This window comes from Corapipo altera, unplaced genomic scaffold (assembly GCF_003945725.1).
Source record: "Corapipo altera isolate COAL_440 unplaced genomic scaffold, ASM394572v1 46, whole genome shotgun sequence".
Taxonomy (NCBI): Eukaryota; Metazoa; Chordata; class Aves; order Passeriformes; family Pipridae; genus Corapipo; species Corapipo altera.
In genome coordinates this window covers 13,908,458-13,935,792 of record NW_020884883.1, presented here as the reverse complement: position 1 = coordinate 13,935,792, position 27,335 = coordinate 13,908,458, and the positions used below count along the sequence as shown (strand labels likewise).

At 45.9% G+C, this 27,335-nt stretch overlaps 1 protein-coding gene across 2 annotated transcripts; it reads left to right on the top strand.

The window, feature by feature from the left end:
* Positions 1-1,099: 1,099 nt before the first annotated feature.
* On the top strand, positions 1,100-27,321 carry SDC1 (syndecan 1). Of its 2 annotated transcripts, none has more exons than XM_027641126.1 (5): positions 1,100-1,434; positions 22,490-22,571; positions 23,609-24,102; positions 24,323-24,452; positions 24,966-27,321. In XM_027641126.1, exons 1-5 carry the CDS (start codon positions 1,378-1,380, stop codon positions 25,130-25,132), a joined length of 930 nt encoding a protein of 309 aa, XP_027496927.1. In that variant the 5' UTR covers positions 1,100-1,377; the 3' UTR covers positions 25,133-27,321. The 2 variants fall into 2 exon arrangements, with proteins under 2 accessions (XP_027496927.1, XP_027496928.1); XM_027641127.1 differs by lacking the exon at positions 1,100-1,434 and adding an exon at positions 18,572-18,610.
* The last annotated feature ends 14 nt before the right edge of the window (positions 27,322-27,335 follow it).

Below are 27,335 nucleotides of genomic sequence, written 5' to 3'. Positions count from 1 at the left end.
CCTGCAGACTTTGCTGCCTCCCTCATCCATCCAGCTGCTCTGCAGGCATGCAGTGCCCCTCGGCCGTGTGGCCAGTGTGCTCCTACAGCTCCCAGAAGCTGTAAAAATTCCTAAAAACTGCCTCTTTTTTTTTCTTAAATAACGTTTGCTCACACATTGGGCTGCATTGCTTATAGAAAACACTTCAACAGGAGCTGGCATACGCAGAGAAAGAAAACCAAAACAATTGAATGGAGTGAAAGGCAACAGGAACTCCAGCCCTGACCGTTTGCAGGGGTGATAAAATCCATCCCGCGGTGTGCTTTTGCAGGATGGTTGTTGCCGGCCTCATTTTTGCCATCCTTGGCGGGATGCGCAAAGACTAACCCGCAACAGCGCTGAAGCCGCTTTTAACTCCAGAAAAAAAGAGGGTGACTTGCAGGAGGGCGCTTCTTTCAAAGCAGCATTTCTTGCCGCAAACCCCCAGCAGCATTTTACACTGCCAGAAATCCTGTTGAGAGAGGCAGAAAAACGGGAGCACGAAGACACGGGCAGAGGCTGCGGGGCCGGTCCTGGGGACCCCCGGGCAAGAGGGAGGACACCCTCACCCCCCTAAACACGTCCTCTTGGGGGGAGAAGCCCCTGCCGGAGGTGCTCGGGAGCCCGGGCACCAGGGGGGCTGCCCCAGGTGAGGGGCCACCGGGGAGCGCTCCCGCCCCTCTCCCCGGAGCGGCGCCGGGGGAAGGGGGAGACGGCCGCGCACCCCCGGGATTTTCTCACAGCGGAACGGGAAGGGAGAGCTGTTAACAGCATTACTACTATTATTATTATGAATTATTATTTTTAGCGAGAAGGAAGGAAGCTCGGCAGGAGCAACGCCGCTGCCAGAGAGGAAATCTGGGAATGCAATGCGAGGGAAGCGGCGGCTGCCGGAGGGGCTGGGGGGGAAGCCGGGCGGGGAGGGGGCACCGGCGCAGGTATCCCGGCGGCAGGAAGCGGGGGCGGGCCGCGGGGCAGGGCGTGCCGGCCGGGCCGGGCTGGGGCCGGGGAGCCGGGCTGAGCCGACCCAGCAGAGCCGAGGGGAGGGGAGCGGGGCGGAGGCGGGGCCGACCGGGGGGTGGCCGTAAGGTGAAGGTTGTTGCAGTGGGTTCATTAAAAGACAGGGTTCAACTCCTCGCCGTCGCAGAACGCTGCTGGGAGGCTGGTTCCGTGGCGTGCGAAGGGGGAAAAGGGGAAAAGAAAGGAAAGGAAAACAAAACAAAAAAAAAAAAAGAGAAATCAGGAAAGGGAGCAAAGCCGCAGCTACTTAAAACAATCCTAAGAGGAACAGGGCAAGGAGCGGAGACGGCGGGAAGCACGGGCAGGCTGCGAGCTCCCGAGGCCCAGCGAGGAGGAAGGATGATAAACGTGGTGTCCGTGTGGCTGGTGGCCCTTTGCTTCCAGGCTGCTGTCCCGGTGAGCCGAGCGGAGCGGAGCACGTGGGGCGGCGGGGCCCGGGCGGCGTGCGGGGCTGGGGCGGCAGGGCAGGAGGGGCCGGGTCGGGCTTCACTGGGCTGGGGGCACCGCCCGGCTCCCCCCTTCCGACGGGTTCCCGCAGGGGAGCGGAGCGGTGGCCAGCCCATCCCGGCATGGAGGGCTGCGGTGGCCTTTGTGCTGGCGGCGGGCTCCAGCCCGGCTGCCCCGGCAGCCTTAATTCAAACCAGACCCGCCGCGGCGGCTCCTGACCTGCCGGCGGCTCCGCCCCGGGGCGCCGCGGGCCGGGCGGGCGGCTCTGCCCAGCTCCCCTCACCGGGACCGGGGACCCCTCGGGGCGGCCCTGGAGGGGCCGGGGGTGGGCAGGATGCTCCCGCCGTCCCTCTGGCGTGTTGCACCCCGGAGGCGGCGAGCGACGAGTCCGGGTGAGCGTGGGCATGTGGCCCTTTGTGGTTCGGCCGTGGCCGAAGTCATGGGTGGTTCCTAAAGCGGGGACGCTCCTGCCGTGCCCCGGCACAGCCCAGGGGAGCGCGGGCCGGCGGCTCCCGGCCGCCTTTGTGCCCAGGAGCCCCATCCCCGTGTAGGGTACGCCCGGGTCATTAATTTCTGCCCACTCAAACAAAGGTCCCGGTGCCGGGCTCGGAGCCAGCCCCGCTCCCCGGAGCTCGGTAACCCCGCGGCAGCGAGGCCTGTGCCGTCCCGGCCCCGGTGTCCCGGGAGCAGCTCTGGGGGCCCAGGCGAGCCTTGAGCCGTGGGGAGCGCTGGTCCCGCAGCAGCAGCCGCCAGGTGTCATCCACGGACAGGGGATGGCTCTGCTCTTGCTCCAGCCTCGCCTGCGAGCGGCTTTCCGCGGAAACCTGGCACCAACCACCGCGCTGTGAAATGCTGTGCTCGGTGCTCCAGGTCTGTAGGGTCAGCGGGTGCGGGGCAGGAGGCATTGTGGCTGCCCCTTGACGGGCGCAAAGGCTCAATCCCATCCCTTTCTCCTGAGGTAGCTCCCCGTTTCCCATGAATACCCCACCAGACCTGAGTGCGCACCGGTTGTAGAGTCTTCTCCTTTGGATGCAATAGGAGGAAAAAGTGTGAGCAGGCTGGTACATCAGAGTCAAAACTGGTGGTTTTGTTTTGTTTTTTTTTTTTTCTTAAATGGAGTAATTGATTTGAAACTTGTCTGGGGATAAATTGCAGCAGCAGTCAGATCCATATCTGGGAGAACGAAATGCACAGGGGAATCTAAGCTGCCCGAAATACCTCCAGTTTCACTGTACTCTTCTGTTTGTGAACCAAACCTGTTGTTATGGGCATGTACCCTTCTGGTCCACATGGCAGTGAGTCGTTATGACATGGCTAAAAATGACAAACATGTGAGCATAGTCAGCACTGTTCCATGGCGAGAGAGCTCTGCTCATAGCTTCTGAATAAAGTGGAAAAACTGCAGTTAATTTACAGTCTCTTTAGTGCATTTGGATAAAATCCCCTCTGTGATAAATATCCTTACTAGGAATGATAAGGTCATGAAGTTAATGCTTGTCTGGAGTTTTCCTATGTGTCAGAGACACTTGGGCCTGGGTGACACTGCGATCAAGGGGTTTCTGGGGTGAGCACATGGAGGAGCAAAAGTCCTCAGGGCTCTCTGTGGTGACTCAGCACTGAGGTTTTTTCCCTTCTGGTAATCATGTGGCTTTTTTCCCCATGTCGAAATGTCAGGGACATGGACTAAGCTGCCTTTCCCACCCATCTGGAATAATTATACTTTTGCATCAAGTGGCTGAAAACCTCTTGTTTTGGGCACAGAAGCAGAGTGACCCTACACAATCCTTTGAATCTGCCATATTGCAGTGTTATGGGTGCTGCCATGGTTGTGTGGGGTTCTTGGTGGTCTGATCGTTGGGAAGGGTGCCACTGCTGCTGACACATCTCTTGGCACTTGGCTCTTGCTGCATGACTTGACTTGTCCATGCATATTGTCATAGAAATAATAAACAGGAACAAGAAAGTGACCAAACAATAGTTTTTTTCCTGAGTACTCTTACCTGCAGAAATGATTAGGAAGGTTCCTGGTCTTCTTCAAGGTGACACTTTATTGCCTAAAACACAATGTAGGAGAGTAATTACCCTCAGTTATGATGGGTGCATGGATTTCCTTGAAATAAGAAGGCTGATACATTTTAACAGACTAACCTAGTTATTGTCTCAAAGAGAAACTGTTACATGATATAACCCTGCCACCAAGCCAACTGAGCCAAGATGCACATCCTACTACAGGAGGACAATCCTGAGGGGAAACGGGGGTTTGTTTTGTCTGGTATGCTGATGGTTGACATAAGCTTAGCAGAGCAGGCCGAACCTTTTTCCAAGGGTGATGTTATTGCTATCTGAATATAAACTAATTAGAAGAAATTAGGTAGTCCAGCTTAATTATTAAACATGTAGGCAGTGGATAAGGAGGAAAGACTTTCTTCTATAGTGCATACAGAGCAGTGTCACAATATTTATTGAGCACTATAAACAGAGCTTCTTCATCTAAACACTTGCTCGTGGCCACTTCGCAGTGAAATGGTGACTGTTATCTGGTCAGCTCTGATTAGAGCAGCAACAAATAGGCTGGGGTTTGTGTCTTTTAAGGGGGCTCTGGTGCAAATTTGTAGTCTTTGTTCCAGGTTTCTCTCAGTTTCAAGTGGTGAGAAGAGCTAACATTTCTAATGGCAGCACTCTGAAACTTCTGGAAACCAAACAATCCTCTCCTAACAACTCAAGACAAGTCACAGCAAGTGCAAGAAACCTGTAAGCCTTCTAAAAGTAAACTACTGCACGAACCTGAAATGTAGGCTGCTGTTTTAGCAGCAAAATTGGTCCATTTTAAATATGTGTTTTGCATTCCTAGTGCTTAGATGTCTCCAGGTGGCCTATATACTAACATTTCATCCTAACCTTGCTTGAAGTGATTCTTGTGTCCAAGAATAGTACTAATGCCTCTGAGAGGGACATTCCACACTTGTTTCTAGCATCTAGGGAGCTGGGATTTCAGTAGGGCCTCCCACAGGGAGGAGAGAACTTATTGGCAGAGAGAAGATAGGACCCCTTTCCTGAGGAGGTGCTGTCAATTATAAAATTGCAGTGCTTCAGCATTGCAGCGTTAGTATTTTTGTCTTAATAGCTCTGAGATAATCAAAAGTAGGAGATGTCTAATACAGCACTCTAGGACAGCTGGAGATTGATGCACTCGCTGTGTGCAAATGGCATTACTCCCTCGGGACAGTGTTCAGCTGATGTTAAGGCACTTAAATGTAGGTGTCTGTGTGTGCTGGGTATTTAAACCCTCATTAGAGTCATGGTGATGTAATCAGTGGAGCCAAAGAGAGTGATTATCTGACCAGCCCCTACACATCAATTCCAAGGTGAATTGTTTTGTCAGGGCTTTGTTGACTAGATCTCTTGTTGCTCATAAGGGGAGCATAGACACCTTTATTTTTAGTGCTTTTGTCCGCGAGAAATTTAGCTCAAAGTGATAGACTTTATTTGTGAAACTTTCATTGTAACTCTCTCCACAAACAAGCAGACTGGACAGGTGCTGTTTGTGCCAAGAGAACTAGCAAAGCAGTGGGGAACATCAGCTTTCAGCTAGAACAGCAGCTCTTTCCTGTTCTAGTGCAACTGGCATAGTGCCTCCAAACAATACTGTAGTCTTGCACTGCTAAAGGCTGTGGGAGAAACTGGGGAGTATAGTTGGGTTCTCTCAGTGTTCTGAAGTGAGCAGAATATATATGAGTGGAAACATAAGTGGATGTGTTTCTGAAGGATGGTTGTGAGCTGTTGAGGATGCATCACTATTTAAAGACAGTATTTATTTGTGAATTAGAAGTGAGAAACCTTTGTTACTCCTAGACTCCTGATATAGGCAGTGAACTTACAATGTGGAACTTGTTTTGACCAACAGCGCAAGTACTTCTTATAAGTTTACTTCTGAGCTGAGAAGATATTCTTCCATGCAGAAAGCATGTGGTGTCTCCTTTGGAGTGCTGTTTTGTTAGCAGGTCTCTAAGTTAGAGCTGACAAACATACTTCATTTGAACTGCTGCTCTGCTGGCTACTGGTGTACCACAGCAATGAGCCTTATCTGGCCTGGCTAGAAACCCAGGATAGTGCACTTTCTACCGTGGAGATGCTAGTGGAAAAGTTACTGTACTGTGAAGCCTCACCTCAAGGTGAGATAACATTTGGACCTCCTACAAGCAACCCTTGTGGGGCAACATCTGCTAATGTGGTGGTTTCCCAACCTCTCCATTTCTCAAGCAGTTCTTGGCTGCAGTCGATGTTCTGGGTCTTGTGGAACCGGCATGGATCCAACGGAGTCTGTTAGCTTGGGCTCCTTGCCATGCTTGACTGTAATGTATCTCACTGCTGAGACCAGTCTCACCAGTGGGGCTTGCTTTGCTGGATGGGAATCAATGTGTTAGTGGGATTTGGATGGAGTTGGCAGTAGAACTTCCCATTGAGTCACTTGAGTTGCAGTTACAACTGAGTCATGGAGGTGGTGTAAGTCATGGCTTTCCCTGCTAGACTTCTAGCTTGAAACCCCTTTGGGTATTGATCAGTTAAAGAGCTCTTGCTGCTATACTTCTGTGTCTTGCTGCTGTGCTCTCTGACAGAACTATCGTCTCCGTAGCCCTTGTTTTTGCAACATGGTTCTCTTTCATGTCCACTCATTTTGCCTCTTAGTGTTCAGGCTTTTCTAATGAGTGAAAGGCCTTCAGGATTGCTATTGCAGAATGACTCCCAACTAAATCAAGGGCACTGATATAACAGATAGGGACCTGCCTGCCAGCCAGCTTAAAATACTCATGGATGTCTTGCCTTGCATGGAGGCTCTGTGTTCTTTTCATGCTCTACTGTGTAACTTTTCTGCACTATCTGTGCAGTAATGTCAGTGTCTTGATTGTCAGTAGTGGAAACAAAGGCTGACAGTCTTGATTTTTGGCTGTAGGCAGTCCCAGGCACACACTCATGTCAGCCAGCCGTCTGCAAAGTACAGCCAGTTCATGCAACAACTTCTCAGAGTGCTCTGGCTCCATCACCTGAGCGCACACAAGCTGTAGGTGAAGAATGGGGGTTGCTCTTTGTCTGCCTCTGCCACGTGATGAGGAGCTTATTGCCTCTTAAACTTTAGGAAACTTGAACTCCATTCCAGTTGGAAGGGGAGCGTGCAGAATGCTTTCTGGGCAGCACTGCAGACCATGGCTGTCTTGTGCTTTACACAGGAAAGCTCTTACTAATTAGTTTCTAATGCTGGTGGCTGTACACCTCCTGGTCAGAGCCAGTCAGCAGCTCCAGTCCAGCCCCTTGCATCTAGGGATTACTGGAGGAGCAGATTGTAGATTGAAGCCAGAGGTGGGCAGGGGTGAGTGGAGCCAGTCTGCCTTCTAGAGAGCAAGCGGTGATTAACATAACAAGTTCCAGATGAGAGCTCTTGTGAAACTGTGTATCATAGCAGCTGTGCTGCTATGGCTGTGCTGGTATGGAGCCTTTGTATGGTCCCTGGGGACCAGGGCTGGCACCTACAGCACTGCAGGAAGAGCCTACCTGGCTTTTTCCTGTCTCAGAACAGAATCCTATGCTGCCTTATTGTATGCTCTGAGACCAGTAGAATGGAGAAATACAAATATAGTTATGTATGTTTTTATATAGAGACATATCTATACCAGTTGTGCTATTTGTTATCAAGCTCACAGCAAAATTTGGAGGGTGTGTGCCCTGACCCCAGGATGATGATCTGGGAGATTTGATGCCTGTGCTCTGCACAACCACAGGAGCTTAGAGCAGTCTGATCTACCAAAACATCAGTCTCTGGTTAAAGCATCTCTGCAGGAGGGATAACCTGTTATCCCATTGACCAGCTAATAGGGATCTTTAGGATTAGAGCCCAGGCTTTCTTCAGTCAAGAAGTTGAGGGGTAAGAGGAGTAAAGGAACCACAAAGCTTCCTTGAATTCATATCTGACACAAACACTAGTATATGTGATATTTTTCACTCACCTGCTGTGGTCTGTGCTTATGAAACTGTAATAGAGACTCTCACACCAGCAGATCTGATGGACAAATGAGATTTGTCCACCTCACTGCTCTAACAGTGTGTAAGTGGCACCTACGTGCAGTGGAAAAGTGCAGTGGAAAAGTGTAGCGAGGCTTGCATCGAAACTTGCCTACAGCCTGCAGCTAGACAGCTTTGACTTCTAAATCTCTTTTTGTCCTAACGGAGGAATCATCTAGATCGTGACTACTTTCCCATCAGTGAACAAAGCACCTAACAAAAGAGGCTGACTCTGGCATGTCTGGGCAGTGGCAAAGGAGTGCACTGCTATCGTGTGCTCACATCGACTGACTCATGGCCTCGCAGAGGAAAGCTGCTGGCTTAATCCTCCAGCAGCATCGACTCCGCTCTGGAGCGTGTTTAACCTGCACAACGTTCCTCAGTCTGCATCTGTAGTTGCACTGAGCTGTGAGACACTGGTGAGCTCCTTTCTACAGAAGTTGGAAGATGCAATTATGAATAATTAGAAGTTATTACTCTAGTAGCTGAAAAGTGCTAAATGCTCAATATCCCCTCCCCCCCACCTAGCATGCAGCCAGAAGGGGTTAAAAAGATTCACCAAACCTTCTTACACTGAATCTAGTAAGCAAATATGGTGGGTTGACCCTGACTGCATACCAGCTGCTCACCAAAGCTGCTCTGTCACTGCCCTCCTCAGCTGGGCAGGGGAGACAAAATATAACAAAAGGCTTGTGGATTGAGATAAGGGCAAGCAGAGATCACTCACTAGTGACTGTCATGGGCAAAACAGACTCAACTTAGGGAAATTAATTGGTAATAAATTCAATCTGAGTAGGATAATGAGCAGCAAACCCAAATGTTAAAACCACCTTTCCCTCCTACTCTTCCATCCTTCTTGGGCTTAGCTGTATTCCCAGTTCTCTAACTTTTCTCCCCCAGTGGTGGAAGGAGACAGGGAAGGGGGATTGCTGTCAGTTCATCACATCTCAGCTGCCCATTCCTCTTCAGGGGAGGACTCCTCACACTGTTCCTCTGCCCCAGTGTAGAGTCCCTCCCACAGGAAAGAGTCCTCTACGAACTTCTCTAGTGTGAGTCTTTCCCATGGGCTGCAGTTCTTCATTGACTGCTTCAGAGTGGGTCCCTCCCATGAGGTGCCATCCTTGGAAACAGGCTACTCCAGGGTGGATCCCTCACAGGGTCACAACTCCTGCCAGCAAACCTGCTCCAATGTGAGCTCCTCTCTCCGCAGGGCCACAAGTCCCTGCCAGGAGCCTGCTCCAGTGGGGGCTTCCCACTGGAGATTCACAGCCTCCTGCAGGCATCCATCTACTCCAGTGTAGCCCTCCCTAGGCTACAGGTGGATCTCTGCTCCCCCATCAACCTGCATGGGCTTCAGGGACACAGCTGCTTCACTATGGTCTGCACCAGGGGCTGCAGGGGAATTTCTGCTCTGGCGCCTGGAGCACTTCCTACCCCTCCTCCTGCATTGACCTTGGGATCTACAGGGTTGTTGCTCTCACATGTTCTCACTCCTCTCTTCTCTGGCTGCGATTGCTCCTGTGCAATAACTTCTTTCCCCTTCTCAACTCTATTATCCCAGAGGCACTTATGACCACTGCTGATGGGCTCAGCCTTGGCCAGCAGTGGGTCTGTCTTGGAGCCGACTGGGATTGGCTCTGTCAGACATGGGGGACGTTCTAGCAGTTCTTAGGGAACTGTAGTCCTCCTGCTACCAAAATCTTGCTGTGCAAACCCAGTACAGTAAAACACATTGAACACAAGGTATCCTGTGGCCAGTTGAAATGCTGGAGTCCCAACTGTGTAGAAAATCTAATTTTCAGGCCTATTCTGAAACAGTCCCCCTGCGCATGAAACTGCCTGTGGGGAACCTTCCTGTGCATTATTTGGGGGCATACCAGTTGACAAGGCTCAAAACTGTGCCAGAAATCATTCTAATAATTTGATGGTGTAGATTGTGTTCCAGTGCCTGGGGACGTTCTCTGATGTTATTTAATTTACTAGTATGGATGTAGCCAGTGGGTCTCTGGCAGCAGGCCCAGAATATTATGAAGTTGTGAAAACTGCAGTATCCAGTAAAAGAAAGTGAAAGTTCATAATAAGAGATCACAACTCTTGTTGAAAACTGAACCTGTTTTGGATGCTTCAGAGAGATGAGCAACTACAGTTGTATGAGAAATCCTTCACAATCCATCAGCTGAGGGTTGTGAGGTGAATACTACACACCTGGGACAGCAAAGCATTCAATGTGGTGGTGATGGTGCTGGTACATGCTAGTGATTCAGACATGCTTTTAGACTTGGTCTGTAAGTGGTCCTTCAGCTTTTTATGCTCTACTTTATTTAGAGGGATATTGTGCTGGCTGGAGTTGGTAGTCAGTGAGTAGACCCGGAAGTTTATTCATATATGAAATGTCTTTAACTTAGTAATGTTTGAACAGATTCTTAGAAGCTCAGTCTGTTGTTACATAGCTATCCCAATAGTACTCCTTGACAGAAATTGGTCTGAGCTATGGGATGTGTTGTGCTAGGAGTAACTTGGTAGTAAAGTACTTCACCTTGCCTTGCAATTTTAGTGCTGTTTTATTGACTTGTCTTAATGCCAACAGTCTGTCGGAGGTGGCATTAGTGATGTCTCTTGTCTCTTCACAGCATGGATGTGTGAAACACAGGGGTGTCCAAATTACAGCTCAAGTCTGAACAGTTGCTCCTATGAGACATGAGGGCGTCAAGATTGCACAAATATGGTAGCATTTCCCACTAAACTCAAGCCTCCCCAACTGATTTGGTGACTGCTCTGAAACAAGACCATAGGGAAGACAGGCGAACAGGCTGTACACCCAAAATGAAGGCATGAGGTAGCTGATGCTAGTATCTGTTACAGTGGAACTTGGGTTACAGCTGAGATCAAAGGGAAACTCTGATTTATCTTGCCTTCATAGCAGCCCCTTATTCAGGGCTCTGCTATACAGATGTAGTATGAAATAGTGTAACTGGGTGACTGGGTCAGAGTTAGTTTAATCCAGTAGGTGTTTGGTCAAGAAATGCCTAATGTTCATAAATGAAATCAGTGGAACAATAGGTGACTGGAGCACAATTGCAGCAGCAGGTTTTTTAAGACTTTCTGGTGGGAGGATTTCATTTGATGCTTCAGTGTTGAAATTATACTCCAACACCCTCATGACTCAGCATGGAAGTACACCAGTCAGCTTCCATAATCTCACTGAGGTGTTGCATAATTTAACTGTAAACAGGACAACTGCTGTCAGAACTTTGTAGTATGTGTAGGATTACCAATGGTTTTGTAAACCTGAACACAGAGACCATTAGTGTCTTAGGAAGAGGCACTGGGAGCTTGATTTTCACCATTTTATATGGGTAGATCACTTTCTGTGTTCTCCAGTGTTTGTGAGCAGGTGTATTTCTCAAAGGGAGTTCATGCAGTCTGAGCTATGTTCTACCTTAGACTAATTCAGTGAAACGTGGTCCAGCCTGTGCCCAAAGACCATCTGACCTACTGTTCCTTATTCCAAGGAGACTTGTAGCACCCAATACATTTGCATGCTGCTTTTTTTCAGGAGCTGCTATGTGGAAGGAGGGGGTGATCCTGAAAGTGCCTCTTTGAGAAGACACTTCAGATGGGGGAACAGGGTATTCCTGACCTGAGATGTGGCTCTGTCATTTGGTGGAGATGTTTCGGTGCTTTTGCAAATGCCTTAGTCATGCTGGTGTAACAGCATCTGTTAGCAGGGATGACTTCTGCATTATAAACAATCTAGGCTTAGTCAACACTGTAAGATCCTGTGGATAAAACAGATGGGGCAGCATGCCTTGTAATGTAGGGAGAGACTTGATTTCGTCACATCTATGCTGATTTACTTGAAACTGGAAATGGTGAGCCGTAGAAGCAAATACAAAAGTATACCTAGAATCACAGAAGATCCTGAGTTGAAAGAGACCCACAAGGATCACTGAGTCCCTTCTGTGTTAATGTAAGACCTGCCAAGGTGCAGGAACTGCCTTGCACTGGACCAAACCCAAAATTTAAAGCCGCTTCTTGCATGGTTTTTGTGAGTCTAGATGCTGGCTGTAGATTGAGACTCTCCAGTACCTTTCTAACAGACTGGTGGCTGACTGGTGTGAGTCCTGCTGTGCAAAAACAGAGTTTCTTAAAACTGTTAAGAGCTGAGCTACACAGAGCATGACTGGATCAGAAGGGAGCTGCTGAATGCTGACTCTTGGCTCATTTTGCTGCCCAAGTCTCACTTGGTTCTGCAGCTCCCCTGCAAATAGTCAAGGTCTTCTGTAGCAGGCTGGCAACTAACAGCACCAAGGGATCAGGCTGTGGGATGTCACTTGTCTTGCCAGCTGGTGTGCATGTGTGAGACAGAGACTGACATTGTATTTGTTCAAGCCAGGCAGCTCTTTCTGGGTGCTTCCAGTTCCCTGATCCATGAGTTCTTCAGTGGGGGGTGGGCTTGAAAGGGCTGGTGGTGATGCTGTAACTGAGAAGTTTGAATGTGAGTTTAATAACAAAATACAACATGTGGAGGGAATATATGTCTGGGATGTGTGTGTGTAAGATACAGATTGTTACCAAAAAATAATTTCACAAGCATTGGAGACTTCATTGTGCATCCCTCTGAAGAAAATGGGGAATTTAAAAAAGCAATCAAGAGGGCCTTGTCTTGGATTGTTGAGTCTCAGGCTGTTGTCCTGATATGAAGGCCTTGATGTATGTTCTGTAAGGTAAACTGTGAGCAGATCAGCTGGGAAGCTAAAGCACAGTTTGATAGCAGCAGGCCTTGCAGCTGGTAGGTCTTTCTGTCACTGAAGTGTAAGCAAATAGACAGTAATTCTTGTTATCTTTTGTATATCCGGTTGCTGCAGGATATATTTTGCAAAACATTAGGTCTGGGTAGTTCCACTGTAACTCTACATAACTAATCAGAACACCTTGTCAGCTTTTTTGTTGTTGTAAGGCTTAATGTTGGTAGGTTTAAGTAGTCTCATTTTAGTTTACCGAGTGCTTTAGCTGAGACCTTTCAGTACTCCAGAGTTGCGAGCTTATCTTTCTGCTGAGGTTTAAACAACATCCTCGGTTCTAGTAACTGCCCTAAGTACAAACTCAGTTTGATACACTAGGGTTTTTTATCTGAAATTTGGATTTCCTTAGTGAAGCACTGCAAGTAATTTGCTCAAATTAGAAACACGTATGTATCACTGAAGGAGTGAAAATGCTTCGGTGATCCTTCAAGAAGATATTAGAGCTTTGTGTCCTGGCTCCCTGACATAACCTGCATTGCTGGAGTTCAAGGAGAAGAAGAGGGAAACTTCTGGGATTGAGATAAGAACATGGGTCTTCTCCTAGCTGTGTGTCTGGATGCCAAAAGTTTTTGCATTTACTCTTGTCTGATAATTGTTTGTGGCTGCATGTTGGCTTTCCTTCCTCAGGTGAGGCAGAAAAGCTTCTTTCCCCCCAGAATACTGTGTAGTATAGTGATAAGGTGGTTTTTGACTTCTGGGACCGTGTCTGCTCAGGTCAGAGCACTTGTGCTACCTGTAGTAGTGGTACGGATCTCATTTGAAATGGGTGGTAGTTCCACCAGCCAAGCTGCATGGCATTTGTCTCCAGGAATCAGGCTTCCCTAGGACCAGAGGCATGTGTGTTTTCCTGGTGCTGCCAAGAGACATCAGAGATGCACAGTGAAATGTAGCAGCCTAATTTGGAGACTTGAGATGCCATAGAACATGTCCTATAGAAATGGTTTCCTATAGAGACGTCTGATTTCTGAGCTGGGACTTCCTGAGCTGGACGGCTGATGATGATAAGAGCAAGTTGTGCACCTGTGGGACTGAGGTCCCTGAGCTGCCCCTGCCACATCCCGATGCTGGTGTGCTGCAGGCTTGTGCTCTGTTCTGCAGCAATGGCCTCGGCAGGAGGAGTGTGCAGGGCTGAGGCTCTCGGCATCCTGGCACAAGGCCTACAGCCACACACTGACCAGTTTGAGCTGACAGGTCTGCTGGGAGAAGACAGTCTCAAATGGAACAAATGGAGACACTTGCAGCTATTCCCTCAAACCCAGCCTTGGACTACATTCAGCAGTCTCAGGGCTGTAACTGGTCTGCTTCCCTGGGAGCTGGGTGGTTTCTGGGGAGAGGAGACTGGCTTCTCTAGACCACGCATGCTGTCCAGGGGCAGTCAGGGAGTCTGAGGCCCACTGCTGCACTTGCCAGGATCTCTCGGTGGTTCTGTAGTAAGTTTGACTCCCATGACAGTCCTCAGAGCTGATCCCATAAAACAGGGTAAGTGGGTGTCAAGAGATGGGGCAAAGAAAGGAATCTGCACCCAACAGAGTTCAGCTTTTTGGGAATAATTGGCTAAGGATGTTGTGTTTATATATGTTAGAGGCAATGCTACAAAGTCCAGTATCTACTTTAAAGTGGCTCTAGCTGCTGCTGTTTTGTGTGAGGTGAATTGCTCATCCTCACCTGCCTGAACTCTACAGCAGGGGCTGCGTGGATATGGGAGGAAGAGACAGCAGGGACCTTAGATTATGTCACTTTTAGTTTCTTTTCCTGTCAAGAGGGTCATGTTTATCTGTGTTGTAGTTTCAAGTACATATGGGTAGTGAGTCTTGGGCTGCTGGAGTCCTTTGCTGGATAGGTTTTCATTTAATAAAGATTTTCTCATCTCCAGCATACCCCTCTTTTAGCCTTACTTTGTCAGGATTTCAGAGATGGGTGGCCCTCCTCTAGCCTTAGCTGAAACCAAGCAATTTTTGGTCTATTCCTTTCTAAACAAGCAGATGAAGTAGCTGTTGCTGTAAGAATGAATCTTCTCTGCGTTTTGCTATACTAGGAACTAAAAAGTGCTGGTGACTAAGTCAGAGGGTTTTAAGACAAGCGAGGTTTGTCTGGTCTTGACTTAGGCAGCTCACTGCTCATCTCTCAAGCCAGCTGAAGTAGATTGAAATTAATTCCCCAGGATGAACTGGAGCTGTTAGCTGTATGGCCTTCCTGGGCTACACCTACTTTGCACAACCCTTTGAGCTTACACGCTGGCTGTGGCTTTCTTGTGCTAGCTCAAGAAATGAATGCCTGAACTATCAAGTATGTTAAAGAGCTGCAGGGAAGGATCTTTAAAGAAAAGTGGTTTATAACATAAAACTAAACTGGCTGCTTCTCATGAGATTAGCTGTAGGGAAATGAGCTTTCTCATTAGACTGCATCTTCAAAGCCCAGACTGCCTTGAACATGGGAGACAAAAGGGACCCCACTTCTGGCCACGTTGTGACAGCCTGCCACTGATAGACAGTTAAGTTGTGTGATTGTTGTGTGCCACATCTGTGGATGTGTTGACCTGTCGATGAGATTCAGTCTCTGGCCTGGGCTACATTGCTTGGCTGGAAGGAGCAGGTTGGTGTGAGTGGAAGCAGCATGTAGTAACTTACTTGTTTGATATATCATCCAGGTGCGAAACCAGGAGCACAGGCTGTAACTCGCTTTTCTGTATTGCTGGAGGACTGACCATGCTTCTAGTGGAACTGGCTGAGAGGCATCTCAGCTCTTCTGCATGAGAACTGACCCAGTGCTCAGTGCACTCCCAGGCACGCACAGCTGGCATGCTGTCACTGCTTGTGTTACATGGCCATGAGCTCCCCTGGCTGTGGAGTCCATAGCCCTCTCGGACTCCAACTAATCCAGGTTTGCTCAGCCATCTCTGCTAAAGGATGTGTAATGTACTCTTTGTCTAGGATTAAACAGCAATTCCACTGCATCTCCGGTAAAGTTCAGGTGACCCAGGGCAAAAGCAGAACTGCTCCCATTTTGAGCAAGGCATCTGTCTAGCCTTTGCTACTGTGTACATGAGGTCGGGGAGGACTTAAAAGCACTGTTGTCAGACTTGGGAACAAACATATCCATTGTGAGCAAACACTGCATAAGAGAACTCTCCCTACAGTCCCTCTCCTTGCTCATTTTTGTATGAACCTGTGTGGCCCTTTGAGTCAACCACTGATTTGCGTGTTGCCTGCAGCCTGGTTCTGTGCATTTCCATAATGCATGGCAGGCAGGGGAATGTGTGTCAGCATCCCAGAACCCAGACTGTAAATCTGTATGAATGCTTCAGCACCCCTGGCTGCCATGCTCTGCCCTGTGCCAACACAAACACTTGTGCATTCATGCACTAAGTAGGACTGGGGAACTGGTCCTGCTGGAAAATTCTTTGCATGATATTTTATCCTCTTTTTTTTGTTTTGTTTTGTTGGTTTTGTTTTTTTTTTTTGTTTAGCCAGACCAGTTCCCTGATCTGGTTCACTATGAGAGTGCACAAACAGATATGCAGGGAATGGTCCAGGAAGCATGAAGTGACATGCTCTTATGGGAGGTGGGAATTTAAAGGGCCCCGCTGCAGAGTGTGGAACTCAACCTGATGGTGATAGGCTGGTTTATTTTTGCTCTTGGCGTGTTGATTGCTGTGTTTTAGCCTTACTTAATTAAAAAAGTTGCCCTGTCGCAGTTAGGAGAAAATGTAATGCTGATTGGGCAATAGTGTGGAGTCTCTAGAAACATTGGGACTGTGGTTGATGTGGGTGTGGAGGAGCCGGATGCTCTTCCTTGGCCACTGCATCTTGTACAAAGATCAGAGTATGCTCCTACAGCTTGATAGAAAAGGAGGATCAAAGCCTAGTGGACAGTGGGCAGTCTACAGTCTGTTTTGTTCAGCTCATATAGATCCTAAGAACCCTCATCCTATTTTGAGTAGGTGTTGGAAGGTGTTCTGCTGCCTTGAGAGCTGAGTGCCAAGAGGAAGCTTCTGTTGTGATGATCAGAGTTCATGTTTCAAACAAAAGCAACTGCTGTTGCAGCTAAGACCTTTCCCTCAAAGATAGTTCCCTTCTCAAGTCACCAGCCAAAAATGCAGGAGAAGACCAGAAAGAATGCCAGATCTTACTGGCCAGTAAGAGAAGGCCAGTAAGATTTTCCAGATTTCTTTCTACCAATAATGATCTGATAGACAAGCAGCCAGATTAATTGAATTACTTTACCTTTAGCTGCTAAAATGGTGCTTGCCTTGCTGAGCAAAAGAGCATCCTTTACTTTCAACTTGCTTCCCTTTGGAAAGAGCACCCTGTGAGCCACTAACCAGCCTTCCTTCAGGTGACACAAACTGATGTATGGAGTGGTGGGCATGCTGAAGCTGGTTGATACGCATCAAAAGCTTGTTGAGGGCATGGGGGAACAACACCATCTGAAACAGGGAGGGTAGATAGTTCACAGAATCATAGAAGGGTTTAGGTTGGAAGGGACCATAAAGATCATCTAGTTCTAATGCCATGGGCAGGGGGGTTTGTAATTCTTTGAACAGCCTTGATTGGAACACTAGCCAGGGGATAAAAATACTGCTTAAATCTAGGCTGTCCAGCCCGTGGGCTATTTGTGGGGTGGTTTGTAGCTGTCTTTCTGCACTTCGGCCTTGCACTGTCAGTCTGTATCTTTGGCTCTTCTAGGAAGAGAGCTGCTTCATTAACCTGCAGGACCACCAAGCAGCACTGGGGTTTATTTTGAACAGCAGGAGTAACAATGGAAGAGAATTTAGGTGAGATGGTGCCCCACTGCTGCTGACTTCTGATGAAGCAGACTTACATGCAAGCTTCACTTTTGACTCACCATATACAAAATCAGTTCTCTTTCAGTTATTCCAGAATTTATGGCTGACTGTTAGAATTGAAGGTCTATGTGGTCAGCTCAGTGCTGCAGTCTGTATGTCTGCAGGAGAAGGAGGATAGGTGAGGGTACTGCTGGTGATTTTTTTTTTTTTTTTAAGTAGTGGGTTTTTGGTTTTTTTGTCCCTTAACCAATAAGCTGTCTTCAGACCATGGACGTCTGAGATTGGAATTAATCATATATGGGCTATTAACTGCAGAATACAAGGTCTAAAAAAGCTAAAGTTTCCTTCAGAAGGGGGTTTTATCTTTCCCTTCCCCCACACTAATATCAAGATTATTTTGAGGTTAGAAGCTCTTCAGGCTCTACTCTGCCTCAGAAAGCATTTCTGTTACTGGGACTAGCTCTGCTCTTCGATATACAGGAAAGACAAACCTTTCTGTTTATTTTAGACCTGTTCAAATCCTTGTGAAAGTATTTTTCTATTTGGTCTAGTGTCCTATTTGGTAACCAAATTACAGAGCAAATGCTTGAGTTGCTCTTATATACCTCTTAAACAAGACCAAACCATTGGTTTTGCCTTCCATAAAGTTGAAATAATCTCACAGAATACTTAAGGAGGTGTTTGAGGTGGGAGAGCTCAGCTCCTTCCTTTTCAGCTGAGTGAGGAGGATTTATTAGGAGAAACAAATGTGCAAATTTAACAGCTTTATTCAGATAACGGAGGATTTCAAGTGGTTTTGACACTGCTGATCACTAACTAGGATTAATAAAAGTGGGATACAGATCATCCTTAATCTAGTTTAGGGCTTGTAGCAGCTTGTGGCAAAGCCAGTGTTTTTGCTTACCTCAAAGAGCAATTTGAGAAAAACTGTTTCCTTTTGTATATATCAAATTAAATAAATGTGGTTCCTAGTTTGGGCAGGGTGAGATTCAGCTAATAAACTATAAATCTCCCCTTCATCATGAGAGAGTACTTCAGATCTGTACTGTAGCAGGAGGGAGCTCTGTGACAGCTGATGGAATAAGCACAGAAAGACTCATGTATTGAGATTGTGACCAAGATGAAGACTGAAGAATAGTTAAAAATGATGCTTAAAAAAAAAAATCTAGAGTATGTCAGACTTCTGGAGCCAATAACATTGCTAATGAGTTGTGAAAGCCTGGCCTATTGTTGATTAAATTGAAGATGCCACTAAGCAGCTTTCTGGTTGTCCCAGCAGAACTGAATAACTATTGTTCTGCAACAATACAGCGCTCAGCAAGAGCAGAAGCTACCAGTCACCCCAGGGTTTCCCCTAAACAGGCTGCTTTGATCCTTGGGGAAGGGGGTCTTCTACTGGTTAATGCATATCAAAAATATCGTTAAAAATTTTACCCCTCACATGCAACTGAATTCAGTAACAGCAAATCAAAAGGACTGGGCAAGTATTTCTAACCGTTTGTCTCAATGGCTGAAAAAAACCTCAACAAAACCATGAGCTGGGTAAAAAAGCGACGTGTTATAGGTGCACTGTAAGAATTTAAAGTTTTTTGACTAGAATAGGAGATACCACCAGAGATCCTTCAAAGGATCCACTGCCTGAACTTAGGTGTGTTTATCCAATGTCTCTCTCATCAATTACTGTGTAAATGGTCCACAAATAGTCTTGGTGGGCTAATAAACAAACTGGATGATGATGGAAGTAATTTCTAAAAGCATGTCCATGTTTGATTATATTAATCTGATAATAAAATTTTGAGCTAGAGCAATGCAAAGTTGTTGGTAGAGTAAGCTTGTTTTAACCTGGAATTTATTTTCAGCTCTTTTGTATGACAGCACAACCTGGTGACTCAACCTGGATTCTGTGCCCCTAATCCTCTTGGCTAATCAAAACTTTTCCCATTGGTGTAACTCAGCTGCAGTAAAAGGTCATGGAAAAGCTTTGACCATGAGGTGTTTGTTGTTTGAACAGCACAGTCCATCTTCCTGATGCAAACCCAAATTAGTTCAAATCCCTTCCAATGCTGTCCTGAGTGTTTTATGTTAATCTTGCTGTGTCTGAAATCCTTCAGCAGCAGATCATTATAGAAGCATGACCTTTCTGCAGTACTTGTATTTTGTGGTGCCATAAGGAGAGGTTACTGCCTCTTATGCCCATTGAATGTGTAATCTATGGAGCAAAAAATGTAGTCTTTATATAACCATACAGTTACATAAATTAGGCAAATGTTCCTTAATACTAATCTGTCATGAAACTAGATGATCTCATGAAGTTACATCACCCTGTGGGTATTCTAACTGCTGTCCACACGTGCATAGTCTTATACTGTCCCTTGAGTGTTCGGGACAAAGAAAGTCCCTCTCAGTTCCCAAGCCTTAAACTACCTGGTCAAGGGGAGATGCCACAACAACAGAGGAGCAGCTTGGGACAAGAGACAACAAGAGACAACTAAGTAGAAGGACACACATAGTGGAACTTCACTAAGTTCTCATATAAAACTGTGGAAAGCAGACTTTATTAATCCTGATGCATATTTTCTATTATTCTCTTAAGTGTAGAAGCCAACCTCAGGGGACAGGAACTGGTCTGAGTCTGCCTTTGTGTTTGCAGGGTGAGTGCTGAGCAGCAGCTGGACACCTACACTGGAACACCGTGGGTCTCCATTGGGCTGCACTGGGCTTTCCCCTTTTGAGGAGGACCTAGCTATCCCTGCTCAGATACAGAAATCAAACTAGGGTTCAAACAAGTACATAACAAAGGTTATGGAGAAGCAGAATATGCAGCAGCCTGGAAGAGGCTTAGAGCTCAGGTGTGAGGGGAAGTGTAAGTGTAGGGTGGCTGGACATGCTCGATAACAAGAAAGGAAGTATGGCATGACTAACAAGCTGCCTCACCTGTTAGCCCCACAAGGGCAAGGATTGCAGGCTCAGTAGTCAAGATCAAGAGTTCCTATTTCATTTATTGACAGTCTGTGATCCTTTCAGGAGGGTTTGTTAAGTTCTGCAGACCATCAACCTGTCCAGGTGTTCTTGGAAATCTGGTATGAGCTACGCCTGGAGATTCAGATCTGGGGGGAAGTTAGTCTCTATCCTAGAGAAAGGTGTATGGTGACATAAACTTTCTTGAATGAAAAGCTGGAGAGATTATTTTCTAGCTGCTTCAGTGTAGAGTCTTCTCACTGGGAGGAGAATGCACACACACCCCCCTTTTCCCCTTTTGCAAAGCATCTCCCTTTTGCACTCAAACGGGCTGAGTGGAAGAACAAAGGGTTGTGCTTGCCTCTGGTAGTGTGAGAAGTGAGGGAGAAAAACGGTCCCCAACCCCCATCAACAAAAATGGTGCAATTCCTGAAGCCTGACTTAGCTTCCGAACGTACTGGAAAGGGCGAGGGAGACGAGTTTGGGAAGCGTGGCAGTTATTTCTTTATTCTTTATGCACCAACAGTTTGTACTCTTTAATATTTGAAGTGTAGTGAGATCAGCTTGTGTGAGTCACCACCCTTTCGACACGAGAAGGAAAACATAGGGGAAGTACTTATCTGACCTACTTTCTGTGTAAGACTGCAAAAGCACAGTGCAAACAAGCAGGGACAAATCTAAAATTCCAAATTATCTCATGACAGGCAGTTAAGCAAGAGATCGAAGGGCAATTTACTGTAGATTTATGCTTGCAGAAGCTTCAGGAATAGTGTTTTGGGGGTTTATTTTCAGTAGGGAAGGAAAGTGCTAAAAAGTTTAATGAGAGGATTTTGTTCATACTTTCTTGTTATTAAAGAAAAAAAAGTCATCTAACTACAGCCCTAGAAGGGGTAAGATCTTGGACCTGATTGGGTTGGTGGCAACTTGGATAGTTGTCTTCAGAGAGGTCAAATCAAATGGGCTAGTTAACCACCTTGGAAACTAGTTGTTCCATGGAAATGTGGGGAATGGATACGATATTAAGGATAGAAGGGAAAACTGGATAAACTTGGTGTCATAAAAAGAATGAAAAGGAGATAAGGCCAATAAACACATCCATTGTAGATAATAAAGTGACAACAGAGAGCTGGATTGCTTTGACAGTACATACTAGTGCTGGCTAACTTCTTGGAATGAAGATGAGTGTTATATTCATTTTTAAATGAAACTGTGTTAATGCAAGCTAGAGAAATACCATGGGCCTGGTTGCAAAGCTGTGAAGAATGCATGTTCTTTTTTACGTAATAAAATAAGATTTCCCGCTCCTTGGGATGCCAGGGATCTCACAGCTTGGATGATGCAATGCAACATCTAAACTTGAAGATGGGACAGAGCTGGAAAGGGATGACAAAGGCATCTTGAGGATGGGATAGAAGTCAAAATTTGGGAAACAGGGAACATAGTTGGATAGGAAAAGACAAAATTCAGGAAAGGTGACTTATATGGCTTTGGTTTGAAATCTGAGAAGGGTGAATGACTTGGTAGGTAATGGTAGCCCTACAGAAATAAACCTGGGGGCTAGTGACGAGCTGAGAGTCAGTCATGTTGTACTGATAGGAACAGTAAGCGTATACAGGACAAGCTAACAAGATTCATGAAATAATCACTCTGAAGTAAATAGTAAACACTAAAATAGCATTGTCTTCTTTAGAGATCCTGAGCAGCTTTGAGCATTGTGTGCAATGAGAAACAAGTGCCGTAGAACAGGAGTTTGGCCTCTTGTTTCAGCAACTGAACTTCTGTGCTGGTTAGTGTACTCCTTGGAGCATAAATGGAGAAAGCTCAGGGCTGTATTCTCCCACAGGGAAGGCTGGCTCCTGGACTTAGTTTGAGCACCCACACTTATAAAACAGGGCTCTCATTCTACTTCCAGTTAGATGTTGTAGTTTCAGATATGTTAACAGTGTTTGAGGGGCTCAGAAAGGGAGAGAAGGCAAACTACTTTGTCTCCCCTTCCTTTCTGGTTCTTAGAATTAATGCAGTAACTTGCAGGTGAAGTGGTTGGTAGATGGGGAAGACACGAGCAGTCAGCACTTGGCACAAACTGGTTATGTTGTGTAAGGACTGAGTGTCATTACCAGGATGCAGCTCTGAATGGATTCCTTGCGTTCTTTCTCAATGCAAGTGCAGCCTGGAAGCAGTGCAGAGAAAGGAGACAGCAAGACTGACCTTTCCAGCACCAAACAGAGTAACCAGAACTACTCTTTTTGGGAAGGGGGCTGGAATGAAGGAAGATGGAAAAAATGCAATCTGAACAAAGAAAGTTTGTGTAACCTCCAGGAGCCCTTAGAGGACTCGGTGCAAGCAACATGATAACTTTAATCTCATCACTGACACTCCTTTTTTCTACTTCTCTTTAAAGCAAACTACAAATCTGAATCTTCCTCCTGAGGACCTTGATTCATCTGGTGATGAAGATGATGCATTCTCAGGTTCAGGTGCAGGTGAGTTATTAGCACTTTTACTGTTAGTGCTTGATCCTTCTAGAATGTGGCAATTGAGATCTTGATGAATAACCACATGGAGGGGGGTGGAGGGAGGAATCACACACACACACAACCCTGCCCCAGAATGAGAGCTGGGAACAGAGAAAGAGCCTAATCTATTAATCTTATATTGCTTGAGATACTAACAATTAGCAGAAAACAAGCTGTAGGAAACTTGAAAGGGAGCAGAAGTAGGTAGACTCCGTGTGACTGCTAATGTGAGATGTTGTGTGAAGAATGTTATGAAACTCGAGTGATTCTTTGCTCATGGGGAAAAGAGACCATAAGAAGGGCCTTTATGAGCTGCTAGGAGATACAATTTGAGGGTGTGTAAACCCCAACCTGCCAACATACATCAAGAGGAAAATTTTATCTGTCATCAGATGTGCATGCTCCCACGGGCCATAATTTTTTATAAGCAGAATGAAGGGGGTTTAAGGTAGGGAAAAAGTCTATTAAAATGATTGCTAAACTGTATGAGAGAGATCTTTGGTGTTCAATGCTGAAGTTGAGGAGATGCTACTAGAAAAGAGCAAGCTATCAAAAGCTGAAGCATGGTATCCTTCTGCTTCCTTCCAGCCACAGGCTTGTATTTCAGATTAAATTCTGCAGGAATAACACCCTGAAATTGGTGCCAAATGTGCTAGTGACTAAAGGTGTGACTGCTCTGAATCAAGCAAAAATGTTAATGTGAAAAAACTCAGCTAACCACCCTGAGGAACCACTGTACTGAAAGCAGACTTCCCCCTTGTCACCGCAAACAGACTGGCACTTTGCTATGGGGAGAAGCAGATGACTAACAAAGTATTGCTGATAGCATGTTGGTCTGTCCCTTCCTTATTCCACAGAAAAAAATGAGGAATTACAAACTGAACTGCTGTTATTATGAAAATTGGCTATGCAGGTTAGACATCCTCCTTAGAGCAGTGTCCTGAAGATAGTATTAATAGGTCTCTCTAAACTGGGCAAGGATAATACTTTTTTTGGTTTTTCAGGTCCTCTGACTGACCAGTCTCACACCTGGAGAATCCTAGGAGAACCAACTAATTCCTCAGTACTGGCAACACCAGTGGACTTCAACGAGCAGCTATTTCCTGGGATTGAGAGCCGAACTGAAAAGGAAGCAGTATCGCCTTCTGCAACTAGTAATCTAGTGACAGAGGAACCAGTTGTAGCTGTGAAGGACGAAGTAGCTGTTCTGGGCTCACCTGACGGGAAACCAACAAGTGATGTGGTCACAACAACAGTGAGAAGCCCCACTACTCACTTTCCTTCAGTGGTTCATGTAACTCCTTCAGAAGCCTCAGGTGTAGTCCATGAGCTTGAACCTAAAATCTCCAGCTCTGATGTACCAGACACTAAAGATGTCCCTGAGCCCCACTCTACTGTCCATCATGAGGGAGACATCACTGCCATCCCCACGACAACAGCTCCAAAGGATGTTGTTCCTACACAAGAGGAGGTTTCTGAAGATGGCTCTGGAGACCCGGTAAGGACTAACGGTTTTGACACCCTTTCTAGGGAGATGGCTTTAATAGTATGCAATCAGTTGGTTTGGCAGGAAAGAATGGTAATTTCTCAAAAACAATGATTGATTTAATAGGTTGTATTGGTGGAGGGTTTTAGATGAGAAAAAACAAAGCTGTAGAAAGTCTCCAGTAACAGACATGATCAGAAAAATGAATAACCTGCCTTTTATGTCCCAACAGGGAGACTTCATCTTGACTAAAGATGAGGATTTGGTTCCCACTCAGAACTCAGAAGTACTGGCTGACTCTGGGAGGAATGCCAAAGCAGCAGGAGCCTCAGGAATTATGGACAGAAAAGAAGTTCTTGGAGGTACCCGATATTCTGGATTTCTAATTGGTAAAAGCAGATTCCTATAGGAGTCTTCAGGCAGCAGAAACTGCAGTTCTGCAAGTATATCTCTGAAACCAACCCTTTATGTTAGACCTCTGAAATGAGGGTGGTGATTCACAATTCTTTGTTCTCAAAACCCTAGCAAGGGCAAATATTGTCTGTTAATGCCAGCCAGCAGTGGCTGCTTTATCTGCAACTTTATGTTTAAACCTATTCCTTCACTCCTCTCAAAAATTACAGTTAAATTGCTCTGTTGCTGTCTGGATCAAATTACTAGGGTTGAACACCAGAGCCTTGTGTGCTTTGTAGTGTGGCCTGGTGGGAGATCTGTCCCTGGGATTGGCTAGTAGATAAGTAGGTGATTGGTAATGGCAGGCTGACTGGGAGGGGGCAGTAGGACAAATTAATTTCTGGAACAATCTGGAACTTAAAATCATAGTAGCATTATCTGATGTGGCATCTGGAGTAATTTGTCTTTTTCTCCCCTTCTAGGTGTTATTGCTGGAGGACTAGTAGGCTTGGTGTTTGCAGTGTTTCTAGTTGCATTTATGCTGTACAGAATGAAGAAAAAAGACGAAGGCAGCTATTCACTGGATGAACCAAAACAGTCGAATGGAGGATACCAAAAACCACACAAACAAGAAGAATTCTATGCATAAACACTGATCTTCAGGACACTTCTTAATCCATCTTTCTTGGATTCTTCTCTCCCTGCACGTGGACCTCCTAGTGTGCTTTGCATTAAACTTAAGCCATATATGATCATTGGGTTATTTGCCCGTACCACTTTGCCATTGGAAATCTTATAACTACAAAGTAGATCTGGATTCATTGAACATTCCCCGCTTTCCTGCACGATTTTTTTTTTTTTTTTAAACAGAATTGGGACTGCAAGTTCCTAAACTCACTTTGGTTTATCTAGAGACTGCTGGAGCAGGCAGTGGGGAGAAGACAAGGGAGCACTGTGTGTATAGAACTATTGATATTTAGGGAAAGGGCTAGCAAGAATAAACAATTATCAGTGCTCGAATTCTGTATAGCAGGGATCCTTCCTATTTAACTCATAGATGTGTTTTGAGTGTAACAAGTGTCTGTGCTGTGCAGACATTTGGTATGCTGCAATGCTCTAGCTCTTTATGGCCTCTGTATTTGGAGCACTTAATGCCGATTAAACATCAAACTGAACATGATTTCTAGTGAAAATTGGTGTGAGGGGCAGAGTAAACAAATGACTGTCACATGGTTTAAAATAACTTATACTTTGGAAGCATTATCCCATACTCAGACCCAGCTCCTAAGCAGCTGGTACATAGATTAGCAAAAAAACAAACCCCAAAGACCCCAAAACTATGTAGAGAGTTAATTTTACCAATAGTGTTGGACTGTCTCACTACTCTCTTGCTCTTTCAAGACTTAGGTAAGTAGATTTTTCTAAGCAGTCTCATCTCAGACATTCCCTTTGTTAGGTGCTGAATCAAGGCTGGGCTGTTGTGCTGTTGGTGGTCTTACCCCGTGCTACTGTGCAGTCAGCAGGTGTTGGATGGCGTGTTGTGGCACCTTCCTCTCCACACATGTTCACAGTGGTTGTTTCAGAACTTGGTCTGCCATCTGTGCCATGGAATACCTTGGCACACAGGGGTGGGAGATAGAAAGCAGCACGCCATGACTTTGCAGCCAAGGAGTAGAGAAGCCTCTGAAATGAGTCTGGGGAAGGCTGAGTGTAGATAGCCTTAAATAGACACAACAGTTTGTGTGCTTGACTCTCGCTGCTCCGGGACAGCTCTTCAGAAGCTGTTCCTGCACTTTGGAGAGAAGCAGCTCCAGGGATGTCAGACTAGTAAGGGCCAAAAAATGCTTCATGAGAAAAGTCCGGGTACCTGAAGCTGTGTGTGGTCAGTGTGTGCCAGATGCCAGGCACTGAGGCCTCACTGAGGGCCTGGAGCTCTCCAGAGTATCTCAAGCCGAGTGAGAAGACAAGTGTGGTGTTCTGTACAAATCCTTACTTCTGCTCTGCCTTTGGGTAGCTTCTTGCCAGTTCCGTTCCTCATCACTCAGTGCAGAAGGTATGGGGTGGGTGGAGGAGTGTTTACAACTGATGTAAATATTTGTACTGTTGAGCCAGAGGGAATGATCAGAGAATATTGGAGAATACTGCAACAGTTGGTATAAATGTTGTGCATTAACAGTCAAAAACCTGTGTAATTTAAATGAAGTATAAAACACTCCTGAGCTGCTATGCAGCTAAAATTGGTGCCTTCTCTGCAAACTCAAGAAAAGAACCCAAAACTTCTTGATTCCAAACTCTTCTATATGCACAGAGAGCTTGTGCATATGTGTAGCTGGCTGTTTTTAAGTAAAGCTGCAACAACCATTATGTATTTTCTTTTCTTTTCTTTTTCCTTTTTTTTTTTTGGTTGTTGTTGTTGTTGTTTTGGTTTTTGTTTTGTTTTTGGTTGTTTCTTCTTTTTTTTTTCTTTTTTTTTCTTTTTTACTGAATGAATTTTTATAGGTTAAATGCAATGACCAGATGGTGTTAATTTCAGCTGTAATTCTTTGCTTTGTATAGGAATGTAGAAATGTTGTTTGGTAGGTCTGTCTATGGAAAGGTTCTTGTAAAGCACAGGAAGATAAAGTAGTAAACTTCAGTTGTACCTCACAACCTTGTTAGGGGGAAAGGAAAAAAAACTGTATATTTTGGTAGTCTTAACTGACAGTTTGTGAAACAAACATGACATTCTGTGTTATTTAAGTGGTACAAATGAGATGAATTCTAACAGAAGATGAAACATTCGGTTATCTGTATGCCATGTAAGGGTATACTGCAATAAATGGCATTTTGGCAAGTATGTGTCTGATTGGTGA

Coding starts and splice junctions, on each gene's coding strand:
- SDC1 (XM_027641126.1), top strand. CDS start 1,378: ATGATAAACGTGGTGTCCGTGTGGCTGGTGGCCCTTTGCTTCCAGGCT. Junction 1,435..22,489: donor GCTTCCAGGCTGCTGTCCCG/GTGAGCCGAGCG, acceptor TTCTCTTTAAAG/CAAACTACAAATCTGAATCT. Junction 24,103..24,322: donor AAGATGGCTCTGGAGACCCG/GTAAGGACTAAC, acceptor ATGTCCCAACAG/GGAGACTTCATCTTGACTAA.